The sequence below is a fragment of the Rhea pennata genome, chromosome 8 (genome assembly GCF_028389875.1).
Source record: "Rhea pennata isolate bPtePen1 chromosome 8, bPtePen1.pri, whole genome shotgun sequence".
In the NCBI taxonomy this organism is placed as follows: domain Eukaryota; kingdom Metazoa; phylum Chordata; class Aves; order Rheiformes; family Rheidae; genus Rhea; species Rhea pennata.
The window spans coordinates 30,205,224-30,232,215 of record NC_084670.1 but is presented as its reverse complement, the minus strand read 5'-3'; the positions used below and the strand labels follow the sequence as shown (position 1 = coordinate 30,232,215).

Genomic DNA, 26,992 nt, shown 5'->3' with positions numbered 1-26,992 from the left:
GACAGTTTCTACTAGCTATAAATGACTTTTTTCTCTCTTGGCATTTTTTTTTCTGGAGACTTCAGATGGACACCTTTGTACAGTAGTACTCTTCTGCCCTCTGCAAGGCTCTCCCTTATACCCAGGTCTGTGAGCAATTGTGGACGTTATTAAAGGTCTGGAGGGAGAATGTTCTCATACAGCTGTAGGATTTTGCTGTGCTAGTGAATTATGGCACTGTTTAAAAGTTAGCTGTAGCCTCTCTCTTGTGTAAAAACTTGATCGCATGTTGTACAGGGAGGAATTAAAGCAGAGGGGCTCTGTGCTGACCACAGCTGCGGAAGGCTGGAGAACCAGCCCAGGACTGTTTTGATGAAAGCTGAGTGCAAGAAGCTGTATGGAGACAGCTGAGCAGCGTTGGCCCTGCGGGGGCTGTGGCATGTGTACTACTCTGTGGCAAGCTTCTATGCTTTCAAGCCCTTGCAAGCTGCAGTGGTGGAAGGCAGCCCTAATGCAAGTAGCCTGCCCTCCATCTCTGTGCTCCTTGCTGAGCAGAAGCAGGTGGCTTTGCAGTCCTGCTGGCAGGACTGTGCTGTATTTGGGGAGATGCTTGCACTTCTTGGAAAGTCAGCCTGTCTGATTACTGGTGGATACGGAGCTGGGTGTGCAGGGATGTTGGAGCTGGCTCTCCATGATTTCTTTCCCAGTGATTACTTACAGCAGATTACCAAAACTTAGTCATTTGCATGTCTCACTTACTTGTGATGGTCGTGACTTTGTTTTAGTCACTTTGTTTAGCTCATGCAGAAAGGTATTAGTGTTTCTGGGGGAGGCAGCTTTTAACCTTGAAGCTGTTACCTGTTTCCTACTTATTTCAGCCAGTTTTCTTGCTGCTCCATGAGATCTTGATCTTGCTTTTGCTGCTATCTCCTTGTGAGGAGGGTAACCTCAAGCTTGACTCCTGGCATGTCTCTCCCAGAGCAGTGTGTGATGTTCTGTCCCAGAGTGGCTCCTTAAACTCCCTTTCTCATGCTCTCCCTGACCCTTTTGGGAAACATGTTGATTATGACCAGTGGTGGGATAAACATTAGCCTTGGATGCTTGAGCTAGGGAAACCTATTATAGAGGACTGGTGCAGAAGACCTCAACCTTGCTTTGCCAGTACGGGCAAGGGTGTTCAGAGGTGTCCCAGGCTCAGCTTTCCTTCTCTGCCAGCGAGTGAAAGCAAAAGCAGCACAGTTGCCTGCAGACCTTTAGAAACGTGTTGGCTACAGCAAAGCTAATGTGAGCAGACCTTGGGGCACAAGGCATGCTGTTTGCAGCCCCACTTGTAGTTTTAACGTATCTCTAGTAGGAGTGGCAGGGAAGGGTCTGCAGGCCAGACTGGTCCAGTGTGAGCTTAATGGTGCCCCTGGAGGCCCTGTCCTGCCATGGCGATGGTGGAGGAGAGGGTTCTGTGCCTGTGGGTGCGCTCGGGGAAGGGACTGCAGCTCGGATCCCGGAGCATCACTCAGGCTCGCTGCTGCTGTTGACTATAAGGATTTTTGGGCGACTCGAGCTTGCTTGCTCTCAGCAAAAGCTGTGATCTGAATTAATGTTTTAATTTTCTAGGACTCTTCCCCAAAGGCCATTCTATTCATTTTTAATTTTGGAAATCTTATGTGATCTCTTTTCTCCTGCTCCCATCTTCTGTAATGCTCAAATAACCCCCAGGAAGCAAGCTGAAGATGCAGACTACTTGCCTGATGTGAAACTGAGCCACTGAGAGGGGCTGTGGAACTACCGGGGGTGAATTCACAGAATCAGTAAGGTTGGAAGGGACCTCTGGAGATTGTCTAGTCCAACCTCCCTGCTCAGCAGGGTCACCCAGAGCACGGTAGACAGGGTTGCATCCAGGAGGGCCTTGAATATCTCCAGAGAAGGAGACTCCACAGCCTCTCTGGGCAACCTGGTCCAGGGCTCCGTCACTCTCACAGTAAAGAAACCCCCTTCACGTTCAGGCAGAACTTCCTGTGCTTCAATTTCTGCCCATTGCCTCTTGTCCTGTCACACGGGAGAACTGAAAAGAGTTTGTCCCCATCCCCTTGACACCCTCCCTTCAGGTACTTGTACCCATTGATAAGATCCCCAGGCTGAAGAGGCCCAACTCTCGCAGCCGTTTTGCATGCTGCTTCTGTGAGGCTTGGCAGCCAGTTGCCAAAGAAAGGTGTTGCTTGGCCCAGGCCAAGAAGAAGTGTTAGATCAGTGGGCTCCTGTGTTTTGGATCTACTGAAGAAAATTGCTTCTCCTAGGGTCGCAGGAGAGGGAGGAGAGTCTTGCTTTAACCCAAGTGTCTTGAAGGCTACTTCTGAAAGCATGGACTTCAGTATGCAAGACTGCTATAACCGAGATGTGCACAGTGCAGCTGGGGTGCTCCATGCCCAGGGGGCTGGCGGGAGGTGTGGGGGCAATTTCCAGGGCTGCTGAACATCGTCACTTCCACGATGGGGCAAGGAGGGGCTTCGGGTCTCAGTGCTGCTGTGTTCCTCCTGCCTGTGTTTGGTGCTGTGTTGGGGATGACTCTGAGAAACTGCTCCTTGTTCTTTTGTGCCTGCAGTGAGGGGGAAGCAAATGTGTGTGCATGTATGTGTAGCACTAATCCTGTTGTCTACTGAGGAATGTTTCACCCACAGTACCAGTGCTGGAGAGAGAAGGTAGTAAGAGGGAAGCTTTAAGCTGCTCTGTTAGATCAAATATGTATTTTATTAACAAAAGGTTTATGATGTGACTAGGAAAAATTCTGTGCAGCAGGAAGAGTGTGATGTCAAAAGGGGAGTTTAAATAGTTCAAAAAATATTGAGACTGACAGACGTGATTTCCAGATCTTCCACCTTGCTCTGTTATTCATCAGTTTCCTTAATTTGGAGGGTTTTTTATATTAGAGGTGGCCAGACTGGGTAAATAAGTAAAATATGTCTTTTGAAACTACAGGGCAAGTGCTGAGGTTTGAAGTCCTCTGGTAATATTGAATTTTCTTACTAGAAATCATGAATACCCTAGCACAGTAACTGTGATCAACCCAGTCTTATGCTCTTGTGTGCATCAATATTAATGTTGCTTTATGAGATTTCATTAGGAAACACTTAGATATGACCAGATGAAATAGTATTGCTGTAGTGGTCCAAATGGCCCTGGTGTATTAGGATGAAGATGATGTTTGGCTCAGAAATGCAGCCTGAGGCCAAATCTGTATAGTGATATTTGTGTGTTTAAAGAAAACAAGTATTGAGGATGAATTTTGAAAATGCCAAACTGCAGGAGAGCTGGGCACTTAACCTGCTTGTGGGCACTCTTGCAAAGCTCAGGCAGCACCAAAGTGCTTAACCCCCCCGGGCTCCTTAAAGGATAATGCTTGGAGCACATCAGCTCCCCACAGCACAGTGCCCTTTCTTGCATTCACAGCAGAAGGGCAGGGAGGTTTCCCATGCACTAGTTGAACTGATGTGGAGATTTCATTTTTCTCACTACTTTCATTAGACCCGTGCCAAGTGTATGTCTGTTCTGTGGCCTGTGCAAAGTCTCCCAGCACTGTCAAAGTTGCTAGAAAGGGAAGGAGCTGCATGGTTGGCCGTAGGAGTGAGATGGTAGAGGAAGTCAGCTATGAAGATGCAATGGATAGACATGTCCTGCCTGCGGAGAAGTGGTCTGCTCAGGCTGCATGCATGCTTGATGCCGATGCCTTTTTGCACATACTGCACTGCTGCCATTAAATCATCTAGCCTGCCAGTGGGTATTAGTGTGTACTGACGGGAGAAGAAGACAAATAACCTCCCTCAAGCTGTTCTGGTTTTCCAGCACAATATATAAGCTGTCTCAAGGAGTGTTTAATGTGTTTCCAAAGGGCTGGAGGATATGATTGGCTTGAAAAGGTCTCCTTGTGTGCTGGTTGCATGAGAGGAATGTTTTCACCTGGATTTCAGTCCTTTCTCTTATTTTTGGTCTCTGGTTTTATGACTTCAAGTTTGGATGTTTCAAGCTGTAGTGGCCAACTCTACCAGATCCCTCCCCTCCCCTCCCCTCCCTGCCTATTTATGCTGCCAGGAAGGCCTTGACAGCTCAAAGGCTTTCTGCAAACCTCTCTGTATTTGCATTTGTTTGCAGAGCTTCAGATCGAGTCAAGTGATTAGGGAAGAATTGACTTTTCACTTAAAAGGAAAGAAGAATAAATTTCTAAGCATGCCACCTTTTCTCCAGCCGAGGAGATGCAAACATCGCTTTGCAGTATAGGAACATTTAAAAATCATGATTTGTGCTCTAAAAATAGCTTCATGTTAGTGCTTCTTGTATTCATATTTCAGGTCTGTCTACTTTCTGAAACTTTTGGATCAGAGTGAGAGGAGATAGGAAGGGACTTCTTGCTTTGTCCAATTTTGGCTGGAGAAGAGTTTACCGTGCCTTTTACCAATCTTTGGCATAGTTGAAGACAGTTATGTTATCGCCTCTGTTTCCTCTTCTTGATGCCAAAATATTGCACTCCCTATTTTTTCCTCCAAACTTGGAGTTTTCTAGACTGCTCAGCCTTGTTACTCTGTTCTGGACTCTTTCCAGCAAATCTGCATTCTCATGAGTGTTTTCCTCAAAGCCTTAGGGCCATAGACTGCTCTGGGGGTGTTTTAGACTCCCCTGCTTGTCTAGTGCAAAACAGGCTGGCATTGCTCTAGGGGTGTGGGGCTGAGACCTAGACAATTTTTTTCTGTTGACAGAGCTGAGATTTTTGCCTGGATTATCTGCCAGAGCAGCTTTGGAGGAACTGGGAGGAAGGTGGGCACCCCGTTGCCTGCCTCCTGGCTTCGGCGTGGGGTGGGAGGTGGCGGTGGGCAGGGAAACCCTGATGGGGATGAGCAGGAAAACCAGTTCCAGGCTGAACGCTGCTGCTTGGGTGCCCACCTGTGCGGCGGGGGGCCGGCTCCCTCGCGGGACGTGGGGCGTTAGTCACGCGCTGCTGGCGTTAGTCACGACGGGAAGCGCGCTGAGGCGATGACGCCTGTGGGAGAGTCACCGGGAGAAGAGGCCCTATTTTTAACAAGGGTTGTTATTAAGTGCTTTGGATTCAAAGGGGAGATGTCCCTGAGCTACCTCCGAGCGCCTCTCTGGCCCTCGTCCCTTGGGTGTGCGGCGTGGGAACAGGGGCGCAGCGGCGGTGGGACATGCTGCCTTGGGGTGAAGCACAGCAAGAACGGGGGAGCAGGACAGGTGGAAATGGGAAGAGAGAGTTTATCCTGGCTCTCCTGAAGACAGCCATGGGAGTACAGGGGAAGGTCCTGCTAGCACTGGGGTGGGCCTTGTCCCTACAGTCAGCCCTACAAAAGTCCCTTCGGACGGTGGTGTGGTGGGCGTAAGAACCTGGTGTTGTGTAGTCCTTATTGCTATGGGCACACGTGACCAGTATCTTGGGGTGGCTTGCCAGCAGGTGCTGAGTGCAGCATGGGGGCTGTCCGTGTTCCTGTCTGCTCTCGTGCCCCTCTCCAGGCCAAAGAGCAAAGGTGCAGGCTTTACTTCCAAGTTCTTAAATAACAAGCTGTTAAAACAAATGTTAAGTATGAAAGCCGCAGCAAGGAAACTCGGTTAGTGTTGTTCTTTTGAAAGGAAATACAATAGCAATCTGTTATTGAAGGGATTTTTTTCTTTCTTTTAACTTAGTAATTTGGCACTTGCAGAGCAGCGAGTTTCTGGAAGATGGCATAAGACTTTGTTTTTTGTTTTTCCTTGCTATAGTAGCTTAAGAAAATTTGTTATCTTTGCTCTGGTTTTGGACTTTTTTCCTCTGGCCTATGGAAGTAGCGAGCTTGGAATAAGTGTGATCTGTTAGCAGTTTCAAGTGGGCTGTATATATTGCTGTCCATATCTTGGTACACTGGGATTTTTCTTCAGGAACTCTGTATCGGCCTCAGCTCATTCCTATGGTGAAACTCCTGTTGGCTCCTGTGGCAGCAGCAGAGCAGCTGAGTCTCTTGAACAGCTCTTTGAAATCTCACCATTTGGTGCAAGTCATCCTTGGTCAAAACCTTGGGTAATTGGAGGGATGGGCAATATGGTAGAATCCTGGCCTTTACCCCTCCTGCAGAGCAGTATGTCCTGACTTCCTCCGTTCCAGATGTTTGACACATCTGGATCAGGGAGCATACTAAGCCATGTGGTTAATGCTACAGTCCCCCGCTGAATCGTTTGATTTTAAAATGTGGTCAAAAAGTCCATAGGTGGTAGAAACTTGGCCCAAACATGTAGGTTCAGCTCTGTTAAGCTACCTCCGAGATGTTTGCTGTAACGATGTGGGAAGTGTTCCTGTGTGACCTTTTGCTCTGAGTCTTTGCATTGGCGATGAGAGTTTTTGCAGCACCTGCTGCATGGCACCTCACTTAAATCATGGAGCTGTGGCTGGGATGTGGCAGCAGAGAAAATACCTGTCTCCATGTGGGTAGCTTGCTCTTGGACCCACACCAGAAGACATATGGTGATAACACTCTGGATAGAGATCTGAGGTGGCTAGAAGGAGCCTAAAAATTCTGTGGTCTACTCTTACCTCACATAAATTTCTCCAGAATAGTAATTTAGATGGCTGAGGCTGTGTTGAATCCTATGTCTAGAAAACCCTTTGTGGCTGAGTGTGATCCACAGTGTGTCTCGAGCTGCTTCACTCCCACACTGCAAAGATGCTGACTGCTTGGAAATTTCTTCATGGTCAGATTGACAGTCTTTTGTGTTTTGTTTTGTTGGTGTTAACAAGCTTCACAGTTAAATGTTTGAGGACAGGCTTTCTAGTCAAAAATAAAAGACTGGCAAAAAGTACTTGGCCACAAGTGTGGATGGGGAGATTAGGGAGGAGCAGCACTGGGGTTTGCGTGGCTTCTCTGGGCAGCTGACTGACTGGTTTTGGAAAATGTGGGATGTTTCAGGAGATGCAGAAAGGGCAAATTCTGTTAGTGTCCTCAGTGTGCTGGTTGTATTACAAGGAGGGAGATGTCTCTGCTGGAGACATGCTGGAGGTCAGATGCTGGAGACCTGGAGACATCCCAAGGCCGTGCATGATCAGCCTGGTAGGTGGCTCCTTTGCAGGGTATCTGCTTGGGTTTGTACATTGTGAATGAAGGGGACAGCCTGTATCCAGGAGCTGTTTGGCTTGAAGGCGTTCAGTGCCCTGACTGAAGGGATGCTGGTGAGGAGGGAAGGGGCAGGGTTGTGTGTCCATGTTATCTCACAGCCTGTCCCACTGTGGCTTCCTTGAGGAGGAACCCTCTGAGAACTGGAAGAGGAAGGGGTATGGGAAAGGGCAAGACACAGTTGCCTTCCTCTTTCAGAGCTCTAGAGTTATTTTACTAAGGGATAGGTTTCAGGCAATAAGAAAGATTGGGATGAGCTCAGCCTTTAGCTAGACCTGTTATATTTGCCTGGTAACTGATGCAGGCTAATGACCAGAGGAGGTCTGTGATGGTGGTGGCCGTGCTGGAGGCCTGTGGGTCAGTGATGGTGCTCCACAAACAGCTCTTGGGATTGGCTGTGCAGCTGGAGAGTGTTAGAAACTTTAGCCTTGTGGTTTTGGGGAAACCTTGGTGTTGCTGGAGAGCTGCTTCCTGCTCCAGCAAATGCCGTGACCTCAGTGCTGTCCATCTGGAGCAGCAGAGCTTTAGGTGCTGCCCATGCATTTCTAAAGGCTCTGCAGAGCGCAGGGTGCCTGAGCTGCGCTGCTGGGTGGTGCTGGGGCTCTGTGAGCCAGCACAGCAGCTGGAGATTGCGAGGTTTTGGGCACCCTCTGAGCCCAGCTGTGCCATTCTGGGTGTTTACAGGCTTTAAACAACTCCTATTTCCAGCTGGGACCTCTGAAACCCTTTGGCCCTGTCAATGAGAGCAGTTTGTAGAGCACCCAATACCCACCCGTGCTGCCTGTATGGAGCAGGGTGCAGGGTGCTGCAGGCTGCTCCCAAATCCCTGCTCCCTCTCCGTCTGGGCCGCGTTTGTGCGGCGCCTGCCACGCGGTGCTGGCGGGCGGCAGGCGTGCAGGGCTGGCACTGGGAGGACGGGCCCTCTGGGATGTGTTGGGTGAGGCGGACGGCCACGGATGCGCTTTGGCAAGGTGTCGGGACAGCTGAGCCGGCAGAGCGAGCGGCAGTCCCCAGAGCAGCTTGGCCGGGCTGCAGGCTGTGCGTTTCAACGCACAGATGGCGGCTCGATAAAGAGCCACGCGGACCGTAACAAATCGGGAGCCCGCGGCACGCCAGCCGTGTCGGGAGGGACCGTCTGGCCCGCTGCTGGCAGCAGGAGGTTGTGTGCGCTGCTCGGCCAGGTGCAGCCCTCCACGGCCCGTCCCTCCTCGGGCGCTGGGGACACGTGGTGTTTGCTGTAGCAGGGTGTTGTAGTACCGTGGGCAGTGGGACAGCTGTGGGCTTTTCTGTCTGCAGGCTGAAAAGTCTTGGCTAGTTTAGCCGTTTTCCAGGAGCTGTTCCCAGGTGGCAGCCTCTGCCCGGAAAGGAGACCGTTGAGCCCCAGATGCCCTTTAGTTGTGCATGTGATAACAGGCAGTGTGAGGCTGCCTTTAGTCTGTGCACCTCTTGATGAGCACCACTGCCCCGTTCTGAAACGGGGAAGGTTAGTGGAGCTGTGTATATTAAGGAAGGGATGCATCCTTGTGCAGCCGGGAGGAATCTGCTGCCAAATGAGGCTGCTGGAGGGGAAGAAAAACAGTGTGTTCCCAGGTGGTGATTCTGTGCTAGTGCGTCGAACGATGAGGTTTTAATATAGCAGCAAATAGACCAACAGACGTTGGAGGAAAGCTTGTAAGGGAAAGCGGGAACCCTCACAAGAGATTTTGTTGTCTGCTACACGCATGCATGTGGTTTAAAAATGGAAAACAAACTAGTCTAAACCTGGAAAATGAACTGATTTTAAACCCAAATATTCCAGGGGAGTTGCATTCAGCTTTAACCTTGCAAAGGCAGATGTTAGTGCAGAGCCCTCCTGAAAGGCATGTATTCCTCTCTCCTGAACAGGAGAGAGGAGAGCATGGGAAGGAGGTGGAGAGCTGGGGTCCACAAAAGATAGCTTCCTGGATCCCTCCTGTCTTGCAGAAATCTGCAAGCTGAGGAGTGCCTGGATGCAAAGGGTCATTGGCTCTTGATGCCATCAGCTGAGCTTCACATCTGCTCTTGTAGCCATGGAGTACTTAACAGAAATGCATCTTGGCCCCGCAGAGCTGGTGATGGGCGTCCTCCCCCTTCCCTGTGCAGAATGTGCTATTTTGGCAGAGGCTGTGGGCAGCGAGGGCAAAGGAGGCAGGGATGCTTGCGGTTAGGGGAGGGCAGGGGGAGAGGGGATGTGCTTGGAGCCACCCCCGTACCTGCAGCACTGAGAGCAGAGCCAGCAGGTAGGGATGCTGCTTTCTGCTTTTGCTCTTTCATGTCTTCCTTGGTCCATTCATGGGCTGGGGGAGGGGGTTTTGTGGCTGAAACGGGCCTGGGACAGAGGAGCACGTGGTGCTTTCTTGCCTCTGTTGGACATCTGTGGTGGAGATGGGTTTGAGGTGTCTGGGGATGCTCCTGCTGGTATTTTCCAGCAAGAGAGCATTGCCTGCTTTTCACCATAGTGTGATTTAGCAAGTTTGGCCTTTTGCAGAAGGAGCTTTGATTTCTGTAGGGCTGGGAAGCTGTTTGGGGAGTCTCCCTCAGCCAGGAGGGTCTGGAGGAACAGGCTAGCCTGAAAGCTGGTAAACCAGCACCGAAGGGCAATAAGAGTGCTTGTCTAGCACCAAACCAAGGTACTGAAAGCAGGATTAATCCAGGCACCAAGGGACTGAAAGGAAAGGATTTATTTAACCGCTCCTCTTGCAGTGCGAGGAGCCCCTGTGATAAACAAGCAGCGCTGAAATGTCTCACTTGAACTCTCTGGTCCTGCTGAAGCTTACTGGGAGATGGTGCATGATTGGCATGGCAAAATCAATGGTTACAAACTATTTAGGGAGGAGAGGGAGGGAGGGATGCTGGCAGAAATAGCATTGCCTGTTTCTGAGTTGAGACTGACAGTGAGCAATGCCCCTGGCTGAGGGGCTGGTGCCCAACGGGAACACACATGCCGTGGTGGTGGCGGTGTCAAGCCCTTGTTCCTGCTGCAGCACGGGGTGGCTGGTGCAGAAAGCGTGGGGGGAACTCCCCGGCTGGGTTTATTGGGGAAATGCAGGCTAGGTAACATACACTGCCAGCACTCAGACATCCTCAAGATTTCTAAAAATTACAGATGGCAATTTGCTAGTGTAAAAAGAGCTGCATCCTGCCTGAGGAAGCTCCTTATTTGGCTTCCTGGCGATGGCGAGGGATTGATCGTAGGGCCAATGATTAGCAGTTGCTTACGCACTTTACAACGTGCAGTTGCAACGTGATCACGCATGTTTGCAAATATGGTAAAGTCCAAAATGCTAAATACACACACGATGCTGTAAAAAGGCCAATTTCATGATAGAGTTACGAGCTAATTCAGCCATCAGGATTCAGCTCAGTAGGAAGATGTGGATGACAAACGAAACAGTCGCACCGGGTGAGAGCAAAGCCCCTTCTAGCTGTCTGGTCTGCCTGTGGCTGGTCTGGTGGCTTAGCCGCTACTGTAGAGAGGGCATGGGCTGGATGGACCATGGGACGGGTGCGGGGCAGAGCAAGTATGCTGTTAAAGCTTTTAGAAATAGGGCTTACTCCAGGATTTCCCTTTCCCTGCGCTTGGGGTGCACACCTAGGCACTGTGCAGGTGTAAATGTCCCATAAAGCAGCTGTCTGTCAGGAAGGTTTCGTCAGTATAAATTAGAGTAACCTGTTTGAGGGGGATGAAGAAAGCAGCTGTGAAATAATGCTGCAAAAAACCAGGAGAAAAATGGAGCCAATAGCAGTATTAACAGCTTGATGTCAGCAACTGTAGCAAACTGATAAAGGATGCGAAAGCAGAGCTCACTGGCTGACAGGGCTAAATGAGTTTTCAGTGAAAGAAAAAAAACACTTCAAGCAGGAGAGGATTCTGACAGTAGCATGGTGGCTTTGCTTCTGAGCTGAAGTGCTGGAGTTGGTGCTGTGAACAGAGGAGACAAGGCAGGAAGAGGCAGGTAAGTGCTGTTGCTGCTGGGTTTTGGTGGAGATTTAACACCAGGGAGAGCAGAAGTGGGAGCAGAGGCTCCTTGGAGATGAAGCACTGCTGGAAGGGGAGGAGACCGCCGAATGTGACTGAGGGCAAAAGAGCCACATCTGAAAGCAGGCCCTGAAAACATGCCCTGCTGCCTCTTGCATTCCCAGTGTGATGGGGGCAGACCTTCATTTTCAGCTTAAAAAATGAGCAGCTCTACTGGCTTCTACTGCTGCAGCATTGTGGTTTGTCCAGTGCGAAATGCTGCTGCACCGAGTTTGTGGCATGGTGCTTCCAGCCTCCTGCGGGCAGCCTGGCCCCTTGGCGAGCCTGTGTTGTGCTCAGCCCCCAGAGGTTTGCCCTGGCCCAGACTGCTTGGATGAGGGAATGAGCCTGTGCAAAGGTAGGACACGAAGGCTGAGCCAGCAGCTTAGCAATGGGTGTGAAGGCTTGCAGTGCTCAGTGGTTGTCCTCTTGCCTGCAGCCAAATGATTTCCAGAAGTGCTAATATCTCATTTGGCACCTTAATGAAGTGGCTGGGTTTGTGCCTGGGCTCGTTTCTCCAGCTGCTTCCTGCGGGGTTCAGAAGAGCTCCTATCTTTAGGAGCTGCCATGAAATAGCCACATTTTTTTCTGAGCAATTTGCCTGGGTCATCCCCTAATGAAGAGAGAGGCCCTCTGCTCTCCTGGGTCCCCTGGGATTCCTTGGTTGTGTGTGCTGGGGTTCAGTGGGTGAGAAGTGGAGATTAGGCATGGGTAGAGCTGGTTTATTAGTCCTTGCCAATAAGGGGGGAAATGTGAAAGGTGCTGAAATGTGTTCTTAGCTCCTCATAAATATTTATCTATCTTGCCATCTTTTGTACTGCAGGAGGCGGAGGGATCAGTGAGAAACTGGGCTCAGGATGAACTGTGTGTGACAGCTGAAAAGAGCTCCTGAGAGGAGATGAGTGCAACGAGGAAAGGTTAGGAGATGTGGTAGGAAGTGGAGGAAGGGCAGGGCAGCTCTGCGAGGCCAGTCCAGGCCTCTGCTGCTGAGCACCTTGCACTCAAAGACTGGGGATGTTGGTTGCGTGCTGAAGAGTCCTTGAGACCTGGTCTGTGCATTTATGTTGATAGGCAAGAAGTACTTTTTTATTATCTGTTTGTCTTGAAATCACTCAAGCCAGGATAAGGTAAGATGCAAATGTAATTGCTGCTTTGCAACACGGAAGGTAAACAGGAAAATGTTATAGAGGATCTGGGCAAAGGAACAAAAAGAAAATGTCAGTCTCCTTCCCTCAAGATTAAGTCAGAAAGGTCTCACTTTGTTTCCTTAGTGATTTGGCATGATTTTGTAATCCTGATTGTGCCTGGGGCTGTCTTGTCCTGGAGCTTGTGCTTGCAGGCTGGAACTGCTTTGGAAGGACCTCTCAGTGCTGCAGGTCAGCTCTTACAGCGTGGTGCAAGTATCCTGCAGGGCAGGGTGGACTTTCTGTCTCCTCTTCCTTTCTTCATGAAATTTGTTCAGGCGTCTTCCTTCTTCCCTATCCAAAATAAGCATTGCCCCCCACCCCAGGCTGATGCAGACTGTTTACCCAGGCTGTGTACACTCTTTCCAAGACTGAAACAGTTGACTCCAGTACCTTGCTGTACAGGCAAGAATGTCCTCCACTCTGTTCACGATAAGGGTCTGTTCTGCTCTTTCTAGCAAGAGAAGTGAGAAACTTGTTGCTTGGAGAGGAGGGTGAAGGCTTGAATGCAGGGCTGTGATCAGGCTACTGTCCTGATGCCGGGACCTCAGGCCTCTCCAGACTGGCCCGGCACAGAGGGAGAAAGGAAGGTTTGGAGGGGGGAGAGGGGGAACCCAGTTCATTCTTTTTGGCACATACAATAAGACCTTTTCAGCAAGTCTTCGTATGTAAGTCAAGAAAGAATAAAGCCTCCTGTCGCTCAGCTTTAAAGCATCTTGTTGTTTTAACCTCTCAGGGGTGCTCTGACTCCTTCTGCCGTGAACTTGATCTTTGCATGATCTTATAATTGCCTTTGCAGGTCTATTAAGTAATGACACACACTGTGGTTTGTGAGTCACCTTTGGCGAAAGCACCATTGGAAATGAGAACTTACTCTCCGTGGCTTTGCCAGGTTAAACAAGGATTTTGTTACTGTTAATTTTATTAGTGGTGTGGTAAATGGCTTGGAAGGAAGAAAGGCAGTCTAAAAAGCTGCCACAGATCCACTGGAGATTAAATGCAAGTAGGAGACCCAGAAAGCTAGCCCCAAGAGATGGTTGCATCTCTGTGGGACGTTACCCTCCTGTGGAGGCTATAGTCTTGCAGGGCTGTGCATGTGTCAGGCATTTCCTAGCTAAGCCAGAGATTTCTACAGACAGTGTGGAGCTGGTGTTGAAGGGTCATATGTTGGCAATGCCGGTGATGTTTCAGGTGCTGTTTGGACCATGACTCTTCCTTTGAGGAGCTCGGACCGAGCAGTTCCCAAGCCTTGTGGTCTGTATTGACCATGTGCATTCAGCCTGCTGTGGCATGGGGGGAACAAATTTCTTCTGGGGGGATTCGTAGGAGGCCTGGATGCTCCATGGCCGCTTGTGTTTTTTTCCCATCTATTTATTTTAAATTTTCTATCAACGGTATCAGGTTAGAGTTTATATCCTGCACTAAATCTAGCACTCTGTTCTGTTTGCCTTCATATTTCAGGTGCTTTAGGGAGAAGTGAATAGCAAGGCCTGGCTAGGCTGGATTCTGCTAACAGTGTTTGAGATTTGCCTACATTTTTTTTCTGTTGCACAGCAGCTTCTCCTACAACATCCTGACCCAGGCTGTTTTCTTCTGTTCCTCTCCAGCCCCCTGGCAATTTTTGCACTTGTTTTTGGGATGAAGATGACGGGGACTGATGGTCAACCCTTTCATGCTTTGTCTGCTTTGAAACAAGGTATTTCAGGCAGAGTTATCAGGCTGAACCATTTCCTCTCCTGCTGGGACTGCAAGAGCAGCCCTGTGAGTATGGAGATGCTTTCCTCCTGTCCAGGTTCCCAGCACTATGGCTACAGCTGTGGGGTGAGTGGTCCTTGAGGTGGGGAGGCAGGACACCCTGCAGAAGGAGAGCTGTGAGATATGTTGAGCCAGCACTGCTGTTGCTTGCTTATTAAAGCATAAACCTGTGCTCTCCTTGGAGCTGGTGATGCTCTGCCTGTGCCTACCTGAATGTGCTGGATCTTGGCTTGCTGAATATCCAGGGAAGCACAGGCTGTGCTGTGGAGATGCTGCTCTCCTGGTGCTTATGGTTGAGAGGGGGACAGGTTTTGAGGCCCTTGTGGTCAGGGCTGTCTGCATACACATGTGTTAGTGCAGTGTCAGCCATCTGCCCTGCATCACGCATGTGACAGCCCAGCAAGGGTGGTTGTGCCTGTCCTAGGAAAACCCCTTTCCCATGGGAACTGAATGGAGGAGGGCGGTATGATTTCCTTGCCCCTGGGAGGGTTACAGCCTGCACTCCTGTGCAGCAGCAGAGGTGTATTCCTGAAGGATGGCCTTGTGATTACAGATGGAAATTATCTTTTGGTGTCCTGACTCTGCCCTCATTTGGGAAGCAAACTCCTGGTGGCACGCTCTCTGATTATGTGTATGCGTAGCTCCAAACAGCTGTGATTTCTGGACACTGCTGTCACATAAATCACTGCTTTCTTTTCTGTGCCCCTTGTGTTGTTCCTGGTGATGAGCTCAGTCCTATGCTGTTAGCAGAACAGCCATGCTGGGTTAGGTACTTGCTCTCTCAGGTTTCCAGTGCATGTTTCCTGTGCCTTTTGGGTGGAATTGGGGTGCCTGATGGGGATCAGAATTTGCATGGGGCTGGTATGGTGGTGGGTCACAGCCATGTGAGTGTGATGCTAGTGTGGCAGGCTGTGCTGACAGCTCTACTTTGCCTTGAAACACAAGTTATCTGCCTGTCTGTTGTCACTGAGGGACTGTCAGGAGCGTCTGGAAGAGAAGAGCTGAGATGGTCTTTAAAGATCATGTTGCAACAAAGAAATTGGGGAAGTGGATCCTGTGCAGGGCAGGCTTCCCAGGTACTGGGACACCTTGCTGGCCAGGTGTGACATTAGCCAGTCCTCAAACCATTGGGTCTGGCCAGCTGAAGTTCTGTCTTGCTGCCTCCTCCAGCAGCCTCTTGCCAGCTGACCTGAAAGCCTGCTGGGCTACCAGAAGCTGCAGCCAGCCTTTCTGCTCTTGAGATGGGGTCCAGCTCCCCCGTAGTCTCTGGCTCTCCTGCATCTCCACGCTGGAGATGGAGGGCTGATTTCCTTGACATACATTTATATAAATAATAGTGGGGTGGTTTAACACTTGCTCTTAAAGGAAAGATGAGATAATTTCATGTTTTGATATTCTTAAAGCTGATTCCCTTGCAAGTGGTGCTCTGTGGGACTGTGTTGCAGGGAGAGTGTTTCTCTGGCTCTGCAAGGCAGTGCCTCTGCTCCCTGGGAAGGATGAACAGCAGTGGGGAGCGCTGCAAGAGGAAGGCAGTTGCTCACATCTTAAGGATTAAGGTGGGGTATATGCAGCAATGAAAGCAAGTAAGGGCTTTACTGTGGCCTGGGAAAAGTGCAGTTTCAGCTCTTGCTGACGGTGGCTCCAGCAGAGCATTATGGCTGTTTGATTTACCTGTTTCGAAGGCAGGCCAGAGGAAGGAGGCTTGGCTGCTCCTGAACCCTGTGCACTTACTGCTAAAACACCTCGCCTGGAAGTGCCGGGGGACCTGGATCTCGCTGGTTCTGCTGCTGCGTGGCCTCCCCGTGCCCCAGCTGGGCACAGGCAGAGCCATCTCCCTGCTGCTGTTCACACCCTCCTACCCATTATGGGCTGCTCTTGCAACGGAGTAGTTTCCCCGTGAGATGCCCCTAGTTGGGGTGGTCCCAAGCAGGAGCCTGGTGGTCCCAAGCAGGAGCCTGGTGGTCCCATCTAGTAGACTAGGCTCAGCACAGCATTTCCTGAGGAATGAGTGGTGCTCAGCCTAGGGAAGCAGGTGACTGGAGAGAGCTGTCTGTTGGCTTGCGTGCATGAGACACAAACCCTGCTGCATCAGAACTAAGGCCTCCCAAGGTGGTCTGATGTCTAGTGTCATAGCTGCTCCTGGCCAGAAGCAGCCCGGGAGTATTTGGAGTGGCTCTTTCCTCCAGCTGATCTGTATGCAATTACTCCAGCACCCTTCATTGTAGTGTCTCAGTGCTACCTTGTGTAGGCCAGAAAACAGTTTATTATATGTGAGTGTATGGTGAAAATTTAACATGCGCCCTGAGAAACCAGTAAAGCAGATCCTTTGGTTTTGCATGGTGCCTCTGCCCTGACACAGTTGCCTGCACAATGCTGCCTTTTGTCTGTCTCCTGTATCACAGGGGCATTTGATCTAACCCTCGTAGTACTGGCATTTGCACCTTTTCCTGAGTGTAAGAATGGAGCTAGGGAGCCTTTGCCTGTTAGTTCTCCCCCTCCCACTGTCTTTGCTGGTAACACACTAAGCTTGTGTGGGATGCAAGACTGGCTATTGCTGGCAGAGGTGAAGCAGGACAAAGCCCAGGTGTGCATGGCTCCAGCCAGGCAAAGCTCCTAGTGTAGACCTGCTTATGGCAGTGAAATGTGCTTAGAGTAATGCAGAGACTTTATCCTGCTGACACCTCTGCTGATGCTGTGCCCTCCCTAGAGCGTTTTAGCTGGACCACATCCTGGGGATGCTTCAGTGTATCAACAGTCTGGGTGCCAGCAATTTTCTCCTGGGAACAACCAGCTTTACAGCCACTCAGGCAGGATGCTGGTACCCCTGTCCTGTGCAGACCAAGTCATGGTACAGAAATGGAGTGAGGTGGAGGGGCTTGGGAAGGAGAACCTTGTATTTCAAGCTTGAGTTATGCTTGCCCACTGCTGCTGCCTCACTGTTGCAAGGGGAAGCATGTGTGGCGGGAGAAGCAGAGTAACAACAAGCAGGAGAGGAGAGCTGTGAGGATGAATCACTTGCTTTTGGAGTCCATCTGTTGCTGTTTGGGGTGCTGAATCTCTTCCTGTTGCTCTGAGGCTTGTTGCTTTGCCTTGTTAAGTGATCATCTTTGCTTTTCTCTCCTCCCTCCTTGACTGGGAACTGAATCTGCAGCTCTGGGTAAGCACTACTTGGCAGAGAGGCAGTTGCCATTTGCTTATTCCAAAAAATAAGTGGCCTCTGCAGCCAGAGAGGCAAGGGAGTGGGGCAGGAAGGAGGGAGTGTGGATTTGAGGTATTCAAAATCCTTCAGGAAGGATGGGGAAGGGGACCGAGCTGTCCACGCACATGAGCTCACAGACTGGTGAACAGTGCTCCCAAAGCTTGAGTCTGTCCCAAGCTCAGACCTTCCATCTTCTCAAGAAGCATGGGAAGATGTGTGTCCCTCTCCCTGCTTTTGTGGCTTGTGGGAGGTGCTGGAGGTCAGTGTTGAGGGAATCTAACCCTGGGGCCACCTGGATGTCCTTGTCCCACTTGGCCAGATGTGGCAGACTAGTGGTGTCAGGTGGAGATTAGCCTTTGCCTGACCTGTGTATCATTAAGCATTTGCTACTTTAACTCTCAGGGTTTGGCAAAGATTATTCAGATAATGGTTGCAAGAGCTTGCTGAGCTCTTTAAGTGCTCAGCATAGTTATTAAGGTAATACATAGTTGGCTAAAGACTTGATTGCTGCCATTGTAACACAAACATACACAGAGAAACCCCCTAAAAGGAGTTTCCTTTTACTAGGTCAGCAGTGCTGCTGGGAGCTTATTTATCATTGTAGCTTTTTATTTTTAATCAGGCACTAAAAATAAAAATCAAGTATGTTGTGAAAGTCTATGGCCTGCCATCTGCAGAGGATGTGCTCTCTGTTGGGGGGCAGCTCCCTTGACCTTGGAGTGCAATTTGGGTTGATACCTCAAATAACTGGACCAGGTCACCTGGCAGGGCATAGTTGTTGAAATTTCAAGGATGCTGCAGAAGGACCCAGGCTCATGTAGTCTTCTGTCACTCATCCCACACCACCGAGGTGTGGAGAGCCAGCTGTTGTGCCCATCTCCAGCAATTCCCCTCTACCGGTGAATCTTGACACATGCACTTTATGGAAGGTCGGAGCTCGTTTGCTGAACAAAATCAGGTAAGTCCCTTAGCTGTGCAGTGCCTTTGCACAGGTGCTTCCTCCAGTTGATCCTTCCATTTTAAATAGCTGAATGTTTTCCTGCTGCTTGATCCTTGGAAAGGTTGTTCTTATGGTTGACAGGATAGAAGTTAACACAACTTGCATATGATTTCAGCCCATGTTGATGTACAGGCTGTACCTGACCGGGCTGGGAAAGTGGTAGATGCTTGCTCTGTTGTCCCTCTTACGCCATGGTAATCCTGGTACAGGTGGGATGGCTGGCTTGTTGAGCGTGATCTGCAGCCACCTCTAATGAGCTCTGTTAAACAGGGCTTTTCAAGGCTGTTGAGCTCTGGCTGGGTGTTCTCACAGCTAGGTGCCCCATGTCCTCGAGTATCCTATGGATTGTGCCCCTGAGCATGGTGCTGTGGGGCCGGGGCGTGCTGTAAGCATTGTGCTCGCTTGACAAGTTGAGCACAAGGGCCAATGCTTTAGCACTTGAATATACGGTTGTCTTCAAGTTCAGTTTTGCTCCCAGAACCCTGCAGCTATGATTTTATCTGCGTGACTTCTCTGTGTCAGGGGCAAGCAGTAAGTTTCCTGGCTCCTGTTACTTTTGGATCAAAATTTGTGAGTTAAGAGCCTCCAGAAACTTCATTGTCTGGTACTGAGAACCTCTTACGTGTCACAAAAGCAGCTGTTCCTTGACTTTTGTGTATTAAAGCAAATAAATGAGCTGTTGCTATGCAGTAACGTCCTTTTGTGCCATAGCTTTCCTACTGCTTGTGGTGCAGTTGGGTGAGCGGGCAGCAGTGGGGCTCCCTGTCCCTCCCCCCCAGTACTCTGATCTGGGTCATGCTCTGGCCCTGTCCCAGTGCTGGTGGGCTGCAGGCCCTGCACTTGCATGCGTGCCCAGGTCCTGCTGCCAATGCAGGGGGTGATATGTACCTCAACGGAGTCACCAAGTAGAAAACTGCCTGTTAGTCACTGTATGACCTCATATGGGGGTGGGGGGAAGGAGGGTGCTGCAAAGGCACCAGGAAGCTGCTGTTAGCAGGGTTGGAGATGGGCATGTGGTGGGAATTTGCAGTTTTGCTTCCTCCAAACCCTGAAGCGTGTTAAGAGATTTGGGTTCGTGTGACTTAGCGTGCTGCCAGTCTGCACAAGTGCCTCGTCTTCCACAAACAAAAGAGCATTTAGGCAGTTTGTGCTTGAGAAAGTCAGTTAACTTCTTTCTCCCTCACCCTAGATCACACAGGGAACTAACTGATCATGGTAGCTTGACACGTGGCTCTCCCAAGCAGTGCTAATTTCTCTACCCATGAGACTTTTTGTTGCATTTTTATTAACTGTCATTATTTTTTTTCCCTTGTGCTGGTCTGGATGAGTTAGCCCTGTCCTGCCCTGATGACAAACCAGCTGCTTCTGCTGTGTTAGAGGTAGGGACACACTTTTGTTGGAAGTTAGAGGCAGCAGTGTCTGTCTGGTTTCCAGGTGGTTGTGTCTGATTTTTAACTGAACCTGCAAACCTGTCTGAGGAGTGTAATTGTGTGAATTGGAAAACACTGAGCTGCAAAACCATTTTCTGCCTGCCTATTGATGGGGAGTTGTGCAACAGAGTTTATTCCTACACAAACGCTAGCTTACAGTTGGAAGGATTTGGAAGCATGAGTATACACCTGAACTGTCATTAAGCAAAGCCCAAGGCAGTCAACCTGCAGTGCAGTCCCACTTCCCACTGTGGCTGCTGCGCCGGCGGTTTCTGCATGCAACGGGGAAGAAAATGCTTCCTTCCACATCTACTTTGGTTTTGAGTAGATATAAAGCTGTAGATTTACACTGACAGATCGTAAAATAGCTCTATAATTTCAAAATTAGCCACAAGTTGGCTTGACACAGGTTTCACTTTTGTGGGAGGAAGGGCTTGCAATTAAACAGCGGAAGCGGAGTTACATGGACAAATGTTTTTCCCACTAACTTGGATTTTGTATAAAAATAAAGTCAGTTTGTTTTCAGTGCAGGGTGGGGGGAAGCAAAGACTGAGGAGGCAAGCTACCTTCCTGCAGATGCACTTGTGTCAGATGCTTTCACATGTTCTGCCTGGCATCCTGCAAGCACCCTTGTTAGCATGTAGCCTCATCGGTTTTCCTTAACAAAATGTTCTGGCATCCTCCCGTCTCTGCTTGTCACTTCTTTGAAGGCAACGTGGCTCGTTCTGCTGGCAGCGTGAGCCCTTTGCTCTGCGAAGGCAGAGCTGATTATTTCTATTTATTTCCTTAAACTTTCTCAGCACTTAATTTGATCGTTCTACTTGATCCTTTCACTTGTCTCCCGAGCCTGGCAGTAGCCGCTATGCAGCTTTGTGAAACGTGTTCCTCGAGCAACTTGAGCCTGATGGGAGACGCTTGGGGAGGTGTGAGGAAAACCTGTGTCTACAAAGACCTTGGACTGGCTGTAAGGATGTCTTCTCCTTTGGTCTTAGTTAATTGTGCCACAACTACGAAGTGTTCTCTTGCACCCTATGGGGCTGGGGGGTGGGGGGACGTTATTCCTGCTGCTGGCGGGGTTATTTTGTGCACACGTTAATTGTCGCAGTCTGCTCTTGCATCTTTTTTCACTGGGGGCCAGCAGCCGATGTGTTGCCGGTTTCTGCTGTGAAAGTTGGTTTTGGTGCCCGCGGTTTTAAGGGGGAGTCTGGAAGCAGTTCTTCCCTTGCCTGTGTCTTGGTTGCTGCCGGCACGGCGCCCTGCTTCTCCTCCTGCCGCTCGGCTGCCAGCCGCTTTGTTGCAGAAGCCTGGAGCGCTTGTGCGCGAGAGCTGCTTATTCTTGTTTTCCCCCTGCCCAAGTGAATGCTCTGGAAAGGGCTGCAGAACAGCTGCAATAAATCAGAGCGGCTGGACTAGGACAGGGGAAGGGAAAAACTGAGTGAAGCCACATAGAAGGAAAAAGCTAAGGTGGGAAAACGAAAATCTGCTAAGGTACCCAAAACCGAATTGAAAAATGTCTCTTAAAAATGTGGTAAGCATAGTAATGCAGTGAAGAATCTGTTTATAGCTTACGCTATGAGCAGCCAAACTCTTCTTACTAATGTGCTAACTGGTTTGCTGAGGCTCTTAACGGTGGTTGCTTTTTTTTTTCTGGAAAACTTGCCAAAGGGAGAGTATCCTTTTGAGCCAGGCAGATTTAATTCTGGGGGCTGTCTGGTAAATTTAGATAACTTGTATTTGTGGTGCAGCATCACGGATGAGCCCCATCCCATTACGATGTGGGGGGTTTTGTTCACCGAAACGATGTTCCCTCTCCCTCCGATGCGGAGCCTGCTGTTGCGCTCGTGTGTGAGGCTTACTCGGTTTCATTTCTCGTGCATCTGTTCCCTAACATGTGAAGCAAAATCATTTGTGTGATGAAGGGTGCACCCGAGTGTCCCCCTCTGCCCAGCTGCTTGCTGCCAGCTGAGTGCCCTGGCAACTGTCCCTGCTCCTGCCTGCTTTGCTGCAAGCGAGATGGTCAGGTGCATCTCTGCATATCTCCAAACAATGCACCAAAAAGGTGGTGAGATGACTGATGTGCTTAATGTGCTATGTTAGTGCCATGTTTGGGGGGGTTAATTTCTCCTTTAGTTCTTTCAGCTGTTTCCCTTGCCCTCTTCTCAATGATTTAGCTATTAAGAGCCATGGTGAGAACGTGTTGCCCTGCTCTTCTCTTGGCCCCCTTTTTTCCTCTTTCTAGTCTTGGGGAAGCACGTATGCCATGCCAAGAATAGTCTCCTTCCTCGTGGCCTGCAGCATCTCCTGTAGCAACAGTGTCCTGAATAAAGAATTTCTCTGTTCTTCTAAGCAAGAATTCAGCATTTCACCGCGATGAGACTTTATGGGGCACGTTGTCAGACAACAGCATCTTGCTGAGCTATTTTGATTAGCTGAGGAGCAGCATCTCTGGCAATCTTCCTGTGCCTTTTCTATGTTGTATGGCTCCCAAATCAGAACTGTGCTGGTATTTTGGTCCTGCTGACATCCACTGTGCTGGTTCTGTGTTCAGGAGGGGATGGCTGTCGTAAACAGTCTCCTAAGAGTCTGCTGCAGAGGCGGCCGTCTGCCTCTGCCAGCCTGTCTGACAGTCAGAGCTTGAACGTGGGGCTGGAGGATGGTACAGGTCCTTTGGCAAGGGACACCTGTGTTCTCAGCTGGTGTGAGATGGAGCATGGGACACTGCTAGGTCTTATTTGCCTGCTTTGTGGACAGGTTGGTGCTCAAATCACCCATGATGTTTCCAGCCTGTGCTGTAGAGCATCCTGACAGAGCTGTAGAAATGCCACCTTCTTTCTTCAGTGGTTTCCGTTTCCAGCCCAGGTTACTTCCAGGGCTACTTCACACCTCCTGGCCACAGTCCTTGGGACAGGTGGAGAGATGGTGCTGAGTGGCAGCTTCATCTCACCGGCTGGCTATGCACCATCTGAACCTGCTTTTTGTTACCCCAGCTGTGGGTTTGCGTGAGGCTCTGAGTGGGGGGGACAGGGATGTTTTTGGGTGGGAACAGACATCTCTTGGGCAGAAAGCTGCTGGGCTTGTTCATGCTTGACTCTGCCTCTAGAAGCACAGAGTGAGGACAGGGGTAGCTCCTGTGAGCGCACCCAGCCCCTTCAGGCACAGGGCCTTTTCAAAAAGCCCTGCTTGCCCCCTGCATAGACACCCCTCGCCCCTTTGGTGTCAGGGCCCTATCTGGCAGGGCCTGCTGAGCAGGGAGCAACCGGGGTGCTGCATGGGGGAGCGCAAAGCCTGGGAAAGAGATGGTGCATGGTGCTGGCATGGCTTGTGGGGCCTTGGACAGCCCCACGTGTCGCCACAGCAGGTGCCCACAGGCCCTTGGGCAGCGCCGTGCGCGGCCCCCCGGGTTGCTGGCGCAGCCTGCCTGGGTGGCAGCGGCGGCTGGGCACGGTGCGAGGGCACTGCACCATCTGCCGGCGCGCGCGGCGCCTGCATCCCTTGGCTTCTCGGGCTGCGCCAGCCGCTGCCTCCAGCCCGTGGGCGAGTGGGGTGGGCTTCAGCGTCCCGCCTGCGGGCGAAAGCACAGCCGAGGCTGTTACGGCTGGCCCTGCCCCGGCTGTGCTGCGGGCGGGCCGGCTGCGAGCTTGTACCCCTGGCACGGCCGAGGGTGCTCCTCCGCCTTTCTGCTCTCCCTCTTGTTCTTCCTCTTTCCATCCCCACCAGGCAAAGACACCTCCGGAAGTGCAAAGCAGACATGATTTGACCCAGGTCTCTTGAGTCTCTTTTCCCACATGTGAGACCCTGTGGTCTGGCCACGGGCAGCTGCAGTGAGTGAGGAGCTGTGCTGCAGGCTCCCCAGGCCCTTTGGGGGCCTCTGTGTGGTGCTGCCCCCATCCCATGGCCTCACTCCTGCTCCGTGCCGTGGTGGGGACAGAGAGCCATGGGTGCAGGGGTGCCCGAAATAGGAGGAAAGCAGTGACACAGGAGGCCCCAACCTAGCCTAGGGCTGAGTCTAGTGTGCCAGGTGCCCGGATCGAGGACTAGCACAGCAAACCCATGAGAAACAGGTTTGGCAGCAGGCCCTGGGAGGATGGGGGGGAGCAGAGGAGCAGGGCAGGGGTGTGCGATTCTGGAGCAAAACCCTGAGTCTCCCCTGTCTGTCTTGTGCTCCTCTAGAGTGATGAACTGCAACAGCACCAAGGATGCTCAGACTCGGCACGTGCTCCCTCAGCGCTCACATGCTCCCCGAAGCCAGCGCCCTGGCGCCGGGCAGGGCGGCTGAGCTGGGCGCCGGCTCCCAGCGCTATGTCCTGGCCCTGCCCGAGGAGGAGACGTGGCGCAAGCATCGGCTCGGCCTCATGCAGACCACCCAGTCCTGCAACCTGCTGGAGCCCGAGAGCCTGGCGGACGCGTTGGTGTCGCGCGCAGCCAGCTTCGACGCCCTCTACGAGCCGCGGCCCCGGGATGCCGAGGCCGGCAGCACCTTCGACCTGGGCCTCGGCCAGTACATCCCCGTGAGCCCGGATGTTATCAAGCGCCGGCGAGGCGGGCTGATTGAGCAGAGGGACATCATCAAAGCACACGAGGCTCACAAGATGCAGAGCACGCCTCAGGCACGGAGGAAGGAGTGGGAGTAAGTACCGGAGAACCCCCAGCCCAGGTGGGCAGCCAGTGGGAGCAGTCCCTGCTTCGGGTCCTTCGCTGTGACAGTGGCTCTGCAGACCTGCAGAGCTGGGGGGGCACATAGGGCAGCCGGCTGGGCTGGTGGCAATAGGTGCCACACCGTGGAGCAACCAGCACCAGCTGCGCTAAACCTCCTGCTGTGCCTGAACTGGGCTATTTTCCCCCCTGCTGCCAAGGCTGATGTTGGAAGGCACGAAACCTTCTGCGACAAGGGGGATAAGATTTCTTTTTCTTTCTTTTTTTTTCTTTTTTTTCCCCCTTATTTCCCTCTTCCCCCAACCTTTTCTGGGTCCTTTTAACTCCTTGTTTTCTCAAGTGTGCTGTAAGCATGGTCCCCTCTGCTGGTGCTGGCCTGCCCTGTGTCCTGCAGCTCTGCCCTCCAGGGTCCCCTCTGTTCCTGCTGTTACCTGCCAGTGCTCTTCCTGTCCTTGCTCTGGGGCTTGGCACGCCTGGGCAGGCTCTCGCGGTGCTGGGGTTTCTCAGCCATCTGGATTATGTTATTTTGCTCAGGGGGTGATTTTGTGGTGTGTGCGTGTGAGAGATGGAGTGAGAGAACTTTGTGGTGTGTACAGGACACAAGCATTCATCGACCAGAGTGGTTGAAGATGTGCCAGGTCTGTGCTGGAGGATGGCATCTGATCGTAATGGTGCAGAAAGGCCTCTGCAAATGAGGGGGATCCCTAAATCCTGAACAAGAAGATTGTTAGTGGTGTGGGTAGCTTTGAGAAATTTTACAAAGTTTTTCTCCAAGGTCTGCCACTGAAGGCTTGAGGCAATTTAAGTCAAGGAACAACTTAAGTGGCAGCTGCCGGAGGTGGGAATTGGAGAGTAATCGTGTAGGAAGGAGGAGGCAGAGCTATTTCTGGCTAATAGCTTCTAGCTGATCCTGTTTGGGTGGTGGACTGTCATGACAGCTGATGCACATCAGCTCTTGTGGGCAGCAGTGGACCATAACCCCAACAGCAGCTAGTAGATGATGCCTGTGGAGACAGATTGCACATTGGTGTCAGAACCACAATGACAGCATCACTCGTGGGGTTGTGGACAAGAACGCGTCTTCTCATTTCCAGTGCCTTGTAAAAGAGACCCAGATGGCTATCTGTCTTGCCTTTATGTATGAAGAGCTGCTGGTGTGCACTGGGGCAGACCTGTGTTGTGCTGCAGATGTTGCACTGGGGTGTCTCCATCCCATCCCTGCCAGTTGCTGCCTGATGAGCAGCTCTCTTGCAGAAGACCAGGGCCACCGCAGAACGCTGCTCACCTCTGCTTGCTGATGTTCAGCTAGGAAAGAGTTTGCCTTGCTTGTAGCTGGGCTTTTGGGTGCATTTGGGGAAAAGAACAAGTGTGTGGCAGAGTTAAGGCCATTCATTTAATTCATATAGTTAACTTCTTTCCATAGCTTGCCTTGGTGTTGCAAGAAAACCCCAGCTCCAAGTTATGGGTTGTTCTCCCTTGCCCAGCGCTTGCCACACACTTAAAGCTGCAGCTACATACTTCAATCTTGCAATTAAATTACTGAGACTTTTTTCTCCCTTTGTGTCTACTCAAAGACAGGGTAAGCTGCTGCAGAATACACGGTTTCAGTATTGCCAGTCCAGAACAGCTCTCTGTGAGCGGAGATAGTCACTCCCCTAACACTGCTGTTGGCAATAATCACAGTGTACCACTTGTAAAATACCTGGGTGATGAAGGAGCAGTGAGCCCCTCTATTAGACATGGCATGCTGCATCAGAGCGTCCGGGTCAGTGCACTGCTAATTTGGAGTGCTTGGCTTTTTTTCTGAGGGGCTTTGCATGATAAAGCACCAGTGAGAGGCTTTGCCTGCAATAAAACTTGTGATGCTGCTGGCCAGCTGAGCTGTTCTTCGGCAGGCGTCCTCCAGCCTTCTCTGCTTCGAGCTTGTGTGTTTGAACCTGGGGAAGCGCTGGGAGAGTGACTCACGAAACCCTGTGCAGGGGAAATAAATTGACATATGGGCTTTGCAAGTGCTTAGTGCCTTGTTATCTTTTGCGACCTGCTAGGGATGCCAGATGAATAAATCATGGACAGGCAGGAAGCGGAGGGCTGGCCTCGTTAATTGTCGGTTGGTGTAGCAAGTTCCTCTAACGGCTGCTCGCTAATTAGCTGCCTTGATGACTACAGCTCTATTTCTTTGCAGGGATGTGAATCCGGAGTCCTTCCTGCTCGCGCTGTGCAGGATGTGCCCCTTTCACCGCTGTCGGCTTCTCCGTCTAGCAGTAACTCAAGCACAAAGTCTGATATTTCCGTCCTTGTTCAGTGCGATGGGAATGTGCAGAAGCCTGTGCCTGGCTTCTGCCATCGCGGTGTGTGCCTATTAATCAGGTGTTTTCCCAGGCCGAGAGGGTCCAAGTACCACCATGTGGGTGGGGATTGGGGACCGTCATCCTGCCTGGCTGTGCGGGAGTGGGGTGACCTGGGCTGTGCAGTGCTTCCCTCTGCTCCTTGCTGTGCAGAGGGGACAGTATTGCCAGTCCAGAACAGCTCTCTGTGAGGGGAAATAGTCACTCCCCTAACACTGTTATTGGCAATAATCACAGTGTATCTCTTGTAAAATACCTGGGTGATGAAGGAGCAG

At 51.1% G+C, this 26,992-nt stretch overlaps 1 protein-coding gene across 1 annotated transcript in view; it reads left to right on the top strand.

The window, feature by feature from the left end:
* Positions 1-24,037: 24,037 nt before the first annotated feature.
* CACNA1E (calcium voltage-gated channel subunit alpha1 E) overlaps positions 24,038-26,992 on the top strand; it is a 133,549-nt gene continuing 130,594 nt past the window's right edge. The window contains exon 1 of the mRNA XM_062581373.1: positions 24,038-24,346. Within this exon, the coding sequence (XP_062437357.1) occupies positions 24,072-24,346 (275 nt within the window). The 5' untranslated portion in view covers positions 24,038-24,071. The remainder of the gene's footprint in view (positions 24,347-26,992) is intronic.